The following is a 10,700-nucleotide window of genomic DNA, read 5'->3' as shown; positions in this document are numbered from 1 at the left end:
GTTATTAAGTAGGCCAACTGATTATACATAATCTTCCAAGGAATACTGACAACAAGATCGGTTTGTTCAGCTTTTCCTAGTTCATCGTTTTCTGTCGCTGAAGACATTGGTTTCTGTTTCTGTAATTCAGAAAACGGTCAGGAAATACAAAATGAAACTTACTGTAGAAAGATCATCCAAATTAGAAAATGTTTTCCTCTACCCTAGTGACAAGTTATCCTTGTCAGAATGACACATTGTCACCTCTGATCTGTCATCTCCAACTGCCTTTATACATTCCAAAGGATCAGCAGACCCAGGGAAGACAAATTCATTTCTTTTCATAAGGATTTGACTGCTGGAGTTGTCTTCCAAAGAGTGACTTTCAGGCGCAGAGGTTACCTGTTAACATACTTGGAGCTGAAAGGCTGCTCTGATGCCAGAGCTGTACTTAATTATAAGCACTAGTGGGTTTATTTTTAAAAAACTGTACTTTTCGTCCATATTATCTTAAGATATAAATAGAAAGAAAAGTTTAATTAGTTAAGGAAGAAATTTGAGCCAGGTCTCAATTCAAACATTTGATCCATGAAAGTGTAACCTAAGTAGTGGTTATTGTCACCTTTTGAATCCTTTATAAGACAGAGTGGCAAGCCAGAGTCAACATTACTATTTTGCCTGGTATCTCCTTGGCTACTTTTCCCTTACCTAGCTGAGAAAACTCTAAAGGTGAGCAGGTGACTTGGGATTAATTAAATAAAATTACTGTGCAGTGCTGCACCAGTAGTAAGTACAATAACCATTGTTCTAAGGTTTTTATTTTAATTGCTGGAATTACTTATGGATGGACTTTACCTAGATAAGTATCAGTTTTCTTTTTATTCTTTAGAGCTGTTGGGAGAGATAATAGAACTAAGCTTTCTTACCTTTCCTTTTCCAACTGCATTTCTGTTACTTGTATTGCCAGATTCCATGCATTCCAGTAAGACGATTTTTTAGATGAATGGTTACATAGAGTTTTAAAATGTACTGTATTTATATAGATTGCAGGTAAATGATAAAATATTGATCTTCAACTCACAACGTGGTTAATGTAATCCATCTCATAAACAAGCATTATTTCTGCACTGTTGTTTTTAAGGAAGTAGTGTACTAAGTCTTGTAATTTATTAAGGACTACCAGAGATGTCACTTTGATCAATGAGATTGATCTACTCTTGTTGACCTTATAGCAACCTTCAAAATACAGAAAAACCCAATTTGTTGTAAGATACATTTGCATTTCAAAACTTTATTTGCAATATTCTATTTTGCACAGGTTTAAAATGAGCCTTACAGACATTCTAAGCCCTTCTGACATCGCTGCTGCTCTGCGGGACTGCCAAGGTGAGAAAACAACTGAAAATCTCAAAATCTCTTATTTTGTGTAACCCGTGGCAAGTTTAACTCGGTCCCAAAGGAATCCTGAACAAGTGCATACTTAAACAGATTTCTGTAATCTCTTTACTCAGCTGTCACAGTATGTTTGTTCATAACTGGTTTATATTGTCATTTTGGAGCTTATCCCCACATGATTTTGTTGGATGTTTAGGAGGGTATGGGGCAGTATTACAAACTCATTCATTCATTGACAGGCTTCACCTACTGATCATGTTTAGAACAATTAAAATGTAACAAAGTATCATCCTCAGACCGTTTAGGAACAGTGAACACAGTGGTCTGGGGTTAATTTCTTTATTAATTTATTTTCAGCTCCAGATTCCTTTAGTCCCAAAAAATTCTTTCAGATCAGTGGAATGTCTAAAAAGAGTAGCAGCCAGCTCAAGGAGATCTTCCGGATTCTCGACAATGATCAAAGTGGCTTTATTGAGGAAGATGAGCTCAAGTAAGGATTTTCTTAACTACTTGGAGGATATTAAAAAAATAAGCACTTTTTCTATTCCAGAACTTTCAGTAAATGTGAACACAATTTATGCTAAATGTTGATAAAACCTTCAGCAGATAGTGAAAGACATATTTAAATAGATAATCCTTACAGACAAAAGTAAATTAATAATACCTGCCTTTTATGCTCAGTATAGAAAAAAAAGAGCACCCTAGGGCTGGATTTTCATAGTGGACAGAATCAATTCAATTAGGGTTGCACTTATAAAGCAGAGATATATACAAGCAAGATTTAGCTTGTCAAACAAAGCAGTGTTTTAAGAACTTGGCTATTGTGGTAAATTATTTAGAGATAGCTATCTGTTTGATTATACAACAACCATAAAAAATACTATGGTGTGAAAATCTAAATCCAAGTTGTTTCCTCCCAAGGTATTTCCTTCAGAGGTTTGAGTGTGGAGCCAGAGTGTTAACTGCCTCAGAAACCAAGACCTTCTTGGCAGCTGCAGATCATGATGGGGACGGTAAAATTGGGGCTGAAGGTATTGACTCCTTTAACTACAAAATGAGGCACCTCAGGATGTTTGTAGTGATGTGGGATTCTCTTCTATGTTGATGGTACATTAATGTACCCTCAGTGATGTTACTGAAACCCTTGAGTTGCAACCTGTTTAAAGGTGGAAATGGTCCCTGGTCTTACAGGTTCATCTCTGCAACTCCTTTTGCATGAGCAGGTTAAAAAAAAACCCTAAGGAACTTTCCTGTTCCTATATTTCAAGGTTTTTTTGAAAGGAACTGCCCCTTATTTCTCCTTCCACTTACTCTAATGTAAGACATTGTAATGTAAGTGCTGGCATCCCTTGGAATACACAAATGTAAAATCAAGGACAAGGTACACAGGAGAACAAACAGCTCACACGATGCTTGTTTCCAGCACCTACTGCCCCACAGAAATTCCAGTGGTCACTGAAATAATTCTCAATATGCAGCATGCAGTTCTGACTTTGTTTTGCATGATAAGGATAAGAGAATGATCAAGTGTCACTACCCTAGTATGAGATCCCACAACAGGATCTGTGCAGGGGTGGCTGCTCTTTCTCTTCAGTGCAGGTTAAGAAGCAGATAGGAAGGAGCAGCTGTTTTAGGAAGCAGCATACTGCACTCACCACGTGGAAACACTGGTGTGATTTAATGGCTGCACAGTATGGACACCTTCTGATCTAATTCCATATTTCTGTGCCCTGTTTTGGAGACAAAGCACACACAAAAGGCCTGCAGCTAATGGCAACTCGCCCCATGGGAGCAGTGAGCTGCCTAAGATGAGCATGAAAGGGGCTTAGGGAATAGCATGCAGGGAATGTGCTGGCGTGCAGATTCCCCAGCTCACTGCACTAGCAGGACAGAGCTCTTCTGTTTCTTTCTTTGGAAGGAATTAAATCCAGTTCCTTAGGAGCCATGCCAGAATAAACACACATGATTTATGAAGCAATCTGTACATTAATACAGTCACTCAGGGATGGGACTGATCAGATACTCTAATTCATGGAAGCCAAACATTTTAAAGATCTTTAAAATAACAGTATCTAATTACACAACTCAACACCTCAGGATCATACCACATGGAACTGCACAGTGCTTTTGGCTTTAGACTGGGCTCTAAATCAACACTTCTCAATGCCTGAAGCATTACAAACAGTGAATAAAACACATGGACTCACTTTTCAATTTTTTTATTTGAGCTCTTAACTACTCCTTACTTAGGTTCACATAAGCTATTCCATTATTTTTACCTAAGATCAGTATTATGCAGAGAGAAGGCCAAAACTACCCTGAATATTTAATTATTCCCTGTAAGTCAGCCAAACACACTGCCTTTCCATGTATTGTTTAGAAGAGAATGTTTTGGTGTTGCTTCTCACCCACGTGTTTCTTCTCTGGTCATCTATCAGATAATTTTTTTCTGTGTCCTACTCTAAATCTCTTGATAAACCACTAATCCTTTACTCCTAATCCTTTCATGTTAATATTTCTTTCATGTAAATATTCTCTTATCTTTCACAGAATTCCAGGAAATGGTGCAGGCTTAGAGGTTCAAAAGGACCAAACAAGATAGAATTGGGATGAATCTGCACGAAACATTCCCAAACCTTGAAAATCAGGAGTCCCTTATTTATCTCGACAGTGTCTGTTATTTTTCACTGCCTTAGTGACATAATGAAACACTGATTACTGATTTTTTTCATTGTGTGGATTATTTACCATGTTTTAACCTCTACTTTAGCAGACACTTCCCTTAAAAATATCCAATAAAAATTAATCATATACTGTAGCCTGTGTCTGTTTTTTTGACTCCTATATTGAAACATGAGAATTCTTAAACAGAAAGTGTTAATCCCTCCAAGATCTTGAACTTATCAGATCTTCATATGTAGAACATCTTTTGAAATGAGTGAGAGTTCTGTTTACGATAACCCTTCTGGATTAAGCTTAAATTCTCAGAACACTCAGATCTTCATCAAAGATTTGGAGCTCAGATAGGGTTGTGAGATACATGAGGGTGAAATCTCTCACTGACTTCCAAGTGAAAAACAGTCATATATTTTTGCTGAAGAAGTGGCTTCTACATTGGGTTGTTGCAGTTTCAAACCACTCTTCTACATCAGCCAATCAATAGATGAGCAAAGCAAAAACCATATGCTTTCCTGCAGAGTGAATTCAAAGGTTTCAGATAACTGTGAGGTTTAAAGAAGCAGAGGGGAAGCAATAGATTTTATTGGTGGCATTTTCTTATTTTCTCAATAGAGAGGACTGAAAGTGTGGAGGCAGAATTTGTACAAATGCATGTTGAGAAAGCTCCAACTCTCACTGTTGGACTGGACTGATGTATTAAAAATGTCCCTGACAAACACATCTGTCTCTGGGAATGCTGAAGAAATGTCTTTTTATGAGCAAACAATTCATTCCCTCATTAGAAAAGGGGATATTCAGATGTTCTGATGGAGTATTTATACCTTCACTTGCTTTCTAAATATTAGCAAGTTGCAGGTCACACACATGCAGCTGCAGAGGCACCACAACACAACAGAAGCCTTTAAGTGAAGTGAACAGTTCGGTCACTGCAGTTTCAGTGCATTTCTTCCTTTGCTGCAAACGACTACATTCAAAATTAACTGCATTTCTTCCTTGTCAAAAGTCTCTATGCATGCTGGTAATTGTGCACAAAACCAGCAAACCCAGAAAGGAGCTGTTTATGCGATAACCAGCTGCTCCTGGGCAAGAGACCAATGAGTGTGAATGGACTTGTGAAAAGGACTGTGTATTTTTCAGAGCACCACAGACACAGAGTCCATCCTGTTAATGCTTCCATGAGCTGGGCCTTTGCTCTGTCCCAGCCTGTGTGTTGCAAACCTAGCAAAACAAGACTTACAAAATTTCTGTTGATTAAAACATCCTCGTCACCAAAGTAATAGCAGATCAATAAATTTAAATTCTTCCATATTCATTGTGAAGAAAAGTTCATGCAGTGCCATCCTTCAAGGCAGCCCAGATACCTTAACCCAAATCAAATTCCCTCATGATTCCTCTCTGATTCTCCTCTGTGCTCTCTGCAGCTACCTACTCTTGTGGGAGCCAAGCAATGACAAGACAGACAAGAAACATCCACCACCTTTTTAAAAAATGTACATATCGATCTACAATTCTTAACAATTGACAATTCAAAACAGAATTTTTGTATCATTTCAAGACATTTTCAAGCAGATTAATTTGACATACAACTTGTTTGTATGCTGATAGACTCAGTACATTTAATATGGTCATCACAATTTTCCTTTTATTGTACAAAAATAATATAAACTGATTAAAAATGAACGCTGGATTTTTATACTATTTCTTAACCTTATGAAATGTACCTTAGAATATAAATTTCTAGAGTATCAGTGACTTAAACAGAGCTCTTCAGATTTACACAAGCAGAGGGTCTGACCCATGAGGAACTGATCATGGCCATTCTCAGAACATAAGAGGGATGTCACAGGACAGTCACAAGAAATAAAGTGTGTTCTTGGCAATGAAATCAGTCTGATGACAGAAGGGTCTTGGAGTAGTTCACATGTAAGTAACAAACAAACAAACTCCTCTCCATTTCACTGACAATTAAGTGTTCTGACCTTGACTAATCATGTTACATCAGGCAGGCAAATGCCTGTAAAATAAAGAATTTTCCAGGTGCTGTTGCACTCTGAGCTCTAGTTCCTTTCAATGTCTGAGCCTTTGCACTGTGGACCTCGACAAAGAAACCCAGAGACAAAGTACAAATTCTGTTATTCTTCACTGAGATGCAGCAGGATGCTGGAGAAGGTCAGGAAACAGAAAAATACACTTGTCCTACTCAGGATATTCTGAGATCTCTCAAACATCTGAACTATTGCAATTAAAGGATCTTTCCATGCTTTTCATCAGGAAAAAAGGTACCTTAAAAACCCAGTATTACAATACCTACCCCAGAAGATTCAAGTAAGGGAAAACTTGTTGACTCGTAGGAAGAAACATTTAAAATTAAAACATCTTATCACTTCCCTAGGATCCTTGAAACATTAAATCCTACTTTTGAATGCTCTTGTAAAACATGATAGTGATAACTCAAACTGAATTTATTTATTGATAAAGATACTTGTCTGCTCCCTAGCCTAAAACAAAGCACCACTGGTAAAGCTCCTAGAGACATGGCATGTAGAATTCCCACTGCTTCAGGCAGGTCCCTGTAATTGAGAAAGCTCCCAGGGTTTTATTGACTGACAAGAAAGGAAAAACTAAATATATTGGCCATTTTTAACCCTCATTTAACATATGGATATGGATGCTCACTGTAAGTATATATTTATGAATAGGATGGAAATAATAATCAATCTACAGCATTCACCCCAATTTGACATGAAAGGCAGCAGTCAGAAATCAGCCATCACTGGCAATCATGCTTACAGATTGCTGTAGAAGTTGCAACTGGTTGTCAGAATTGCCAGTTGTACATTGAATACAATTATTCACTAGACACAATGACTATAAAAATACATTTTTAGAAAACATCAGAATACTTATGATTCCCTTAAATTACATGTCTCAAGAGTGCTATTCATGTTCACATTATGTACCCCCTAACACCTTGTGCCAGTCTACCCTGTCTGTGAACAGTTAAAATTAAGATATGAAAAACCGCAGTAGTTTTATTCTAAGCAAAAAAAAAAAATGCCATGCCTTAAATGTGTCAAACTGTGATATCATTCTTATGTAATTCTCATTTTTTGCAGTGCTCAGAATGGAAATAATTAACATATTAATATAATCCATCTTCAGAGCTGAAATTCTTTTAATTGCCTAGCTCCTTCCTCATTTTTTTCTTCAGATGCAAGCTAGTAACATTAAACAAACAAAAACATTTCAGTATCTTAAGTTTTGCATGAAAGCAGTTTTTCAATTGCTACTCAGTAACTTTGTAATCTTAATCATAACCCAAGCTAGTGTGAAGTTACTGCCTTCCTTTATGAAATCTCTGGTCCTGCAAAGCAAATGCATCCATTATTAAACCATTACTCACCACGACACCCCCAGTGCTGCTCACATTCCCTGCCATCACTCTAGGAAGTCTGGGGATGTGGAGGCTGTCTCAGCAGGAGCCCAGCTCCAGCTGCACTGTTGTGTTTTCCCACACAGCCCCACAGGCTGCTGCAGTGTCAACAAAGCCTACAGACCAGGGATACACAGGCATTGTGCTTTTTGCTGGATCACAGCATTATTTTGTAATTTATTTGCTAAACTAATCCCAAAGTGCTGAGTCCACACATTTGTTAACACATTTAGACTGCATACTGTCAATTGAACAGCTATTTGAGCTGTCAGCTGTATTTATTTAAAGCTGTCAGCTCTAACACCCAGAGTGATTTATAGTACACCTTTTTGTGAAGTCTGCTACTAGACAGCTGATGGAAGTGCTCAAAATAGTATCCAGAAATAGGCTCAACAAACCAAAACATATGTCTACAAAATACTATTTCTTACTTCTTTGTATTTTTAAAAACAAGTTGGAAAGCACTCATAAAGTTGTTAATTGTTTGTCCCTTGATGCAGGGGTTGTCCTGCAAATTCCCAATGTACTTATGCAGCAGTTTAATTTTACATAATCATGGGCTGGGAATCACATTTCAAACTCGGGGTGATCTGATGCCACTTTGCAAATGTCAAGGTGTGGTGTTACTGCACATACAATTAAGAAGATGGGATGAAATTGGAACCACAATCGAAGTTTCTTCATGCCCTGTTAATGTGTACATTAGAAATGTAATAATTTAATTGAATGTTATCACTTTTTCATGGTAGATTCTCACAAATACTTCCACCAAAAGCAATTTCAAGTTACAGAGGAGATTGCACTAAGCAGAATTGTGTGTTAGCAATCACTACACATACATTAATTGCCTTTCTAGGGAAAGCTGGACATGAAAACACCTTCCTCAGCAATCCCCCTTCCAGTGAGTACCCAGTGTCCAACTCTGTGTGCATCCACAATAGAATCCTCTCACCAGTGTTGGTGTTGCAGCAGTAAACAGGCACCCAGGGTCTCCATCTTGCTGAGTCCTGAACAAACACACACCTAAACACTTCAACCAACACAAGCAAAAATCTGCAGTCACTGCTGGTTTTTAATTTCTTTGGTAAGAAATTATATAACTTGACTATCAACATCACTAATTTTAAGAATTTCCTTGTTTTGCTTTAAGTGAGTAGTATAAGCAAATTAACTTCCCCTCTGGCCCAATCCCATCTCATCCCTGCCTGCAGTGGAGCACAAGCAAGGAAGGGAATTTGGCTCCTTTTGTTTGATATATTTGATCCTGACTGGATTTTCCCAGAAATGGTCTCAAGTGTGTTGCACCCTTCAAATGGACAGATCACAATGAAAGGGCTGTTCTGCACACACTGCTGAATTTTAACTCAGAGCTGTAGGGTAGGGAACAAGAATTACTGTATGTGGATATCTCATCCTGACACATTTGGCCTAATCCTTCCTCAGACCCTGCTCAAGGAAATGCTGGGGAGCTCAGCATGGCAGGGACTTTCCTCATCCTGCCTTGCAGGCAAGGGGAAGGAGTCACCTTCTGCTGTGACACCCCAAAATGATAATGCAGATTCTCTCTGCAGCTTTGAAAACATTTCCTACAGCTGGCTGAGACCTGGCTGGGCTGTCTGGAAATGCTCTGTCAGCGGTGTGGCTCAGCCTGTCGTGCCACTCCTGCCTGTCCAGGTCACACAGGAGGAGCTGCTCGCTCTAGAGTGGTTTGGGTTAAACACCACCCATGCGGGCAGGAAAGGTGACAGCCAAGGTGGTGGTGATCTCTGCATCCAGGAGCCTGCACACGTCCATGTGAGCTCACATATCCAAACTCCAAGCTGAGCCACAGCACACGGCAGGAGGGATGGGATGGAGCCAACTCCAGTGGGATTTGCAGCCATGGCACAAAGAAGGGATGGGATGGAGCTGACTCCAGCAGCCCAGGGGGAAACAGCGGCCATCCCTCCCTGGCTTACACCTCTCCCTTTTTGAGTGCACACATTAAATATTAAATGGCTGCAGTCTTAGAGCATCTCATTCCACACAGCGCTCCTACTGCACTGGGTTGGATTCTCAAGGAATATACCAGCTGCTGAGGCTGAGGAAGACTGCAGAAATGATGCTACTGGCGATGATGATAGGAACAGAAATAATAACAAAAGTAAAAGAATTTGAAAAACTCAAGAAATACTGGGTTTTTTCAGATTTAATATGGCACAACTTTAAGAGAGTTTACTAGCACATTCTTCTAAATAACTTGGTGGAATAAAATATTCAATTCTAACTTTTATACCTTACCCAGGTGTTCATTTAAGCAATTATTAGTTTATTATTAGTTTATTCAGATTCCTAAACGTCACATTCCTGTGGAGAAGAAAATTATATATCTCACCATGTAGCCGGTTTTACTTCTAGTTTAGCTCACACTGTATTTTATTATAATGGGAATTGAGAAGTAATAGAAAAGCTTATTTTATTAATTAAATGCCACTATCTTAAAAGCGCCAGACAGAAAATGGAAAAATAATCAGAATAGACATAATATATCTATTTATGGTGAAAGGATTACCTGCCCTAAATGATGCTGCATGTCAATTCCTTCAATTTACTCCAACTTGATTTCCTCTTTCAAATCTCGGATTCTACCTCTAAAAATAAAGTGTTTCTACTTTTTGCAGTTGCTGGGAAGCTCCGAACGAGTGGGACCGCTCGTGTTTTTGCTCTTCGAACAGGGGTGAATGGTCGGGGCACCGCGGAACCCCCGGGCCCGCCGGCCGGAGCTCCCCGCAGGAATCGCGGTCCTGACCGGGCACGGCCCCGGGCTGAGGGAACGCCGGGCACAGGCTCTGCCTGAGGGAACGCCGGGCACAGGCTCTGGGCTGAGGGAACGCCGGGCACAGGCTCTGCCTGAGGGAACGCCGGGCACAGGCTCTGGGCTGAGGGAACGCCGGGCACAGGCTCTGCCTGAGGGAACGCCGGGCACAGGCTCTGCTTGAGGGAACGCCGGGTACAGGCTCCGGGCTCAGGGAACGCCGGGCACGGCCCCGGGCTGAGGGAAAGCCGGGCACGGCCCCGGGCTGAGGGAACGCCGGGCACGGCCCCGGGTTGAGGGAACGCCGGGCACGGGCTCCGGGCTGAGGGAACGCCGGGAACAAGCTCCGGGCTGAGGGAACGCCGGGCACAGGCTCTGCCTGAGGGAAAGTCGGGCACAAGCTCCGGGTTGAGGGAACGC

At 40.2% G+C, this 10,700-nt stretch overlaps 1 protein-coding gene across 1 annotated transcript; it reads left to right on the top strand.

Annotated features, from left to right (window-relative positions):
• The first annotated feature begins 1,299 nt into the window (after nucleotides 1-1,299).
• On the top strand, nucleotides 1,300-3,950 carry LOC117003931 (parvalbumin, thymic CPV3). The gene is made up of 4 exons (XM_033074315.1): nucleotides 1,300-1,365; nucleotides 1,732-1,864; nucleotides 2,296-2,405; nucleotides 3,925-3,950. The coding sequence occupies exons 1-4, from the start codon at nucleotides 1,305-1,307 to the stop codon at nucleotides 3,948-3,950; spliced, it is 330 nt and encodes a 109-aa protein (XP_032930206.1). The 5' UTR covers nucleotides 1,300-1,304.
• The last annotated feature ends 6,750 nt before the right edge of the window (nucleotides 3,951-10,700 follow it).

Source organism: Catharus ustulatus, chromosome 16 (genome assembly GCF_009819885.2).
Source record: "Catharus ustulatus isolate bCatUst1 chromosome 16, bCatUst1.pri.v2, whole genome shotgun sequence".
Lineage (NCBI taxonomy): Eukaryota > Metazoa > Chordata > Aves > Passeriformes > Turdidae > Catharus > Catharus ustulatus.
Note: the sequence above shows the minus strand (reverse complement) of the source record. Positions and strands in the feature narration are given on the sequence as shown.

Excerpts from the sequence above, each read along its gene's own strand:
- LOC117003931 (XM_033074315.1), top strand. The coding sequence starts at position 1,305 with ATGAGCCTTACAGACATTCTAAGCCCTTCTGACATCGCTGCTGCTCTG. Across the intron at positions 1,865-2,295 it reads ATTGAGGAAGATGAGCTCAA|GTATTTCCTTCAGAGGTTTG; the intron begins GTAAGGATTTTC and ends TTTCCTCCCAAG. Across the intron at positions 2,406-3,924 it reads CGGTAAAATTGGGGCTGAAG|AATTCCAGGAAATGGTGCAG; the intron begins GTATTGACTCCT and ends TATCTTTCACAG.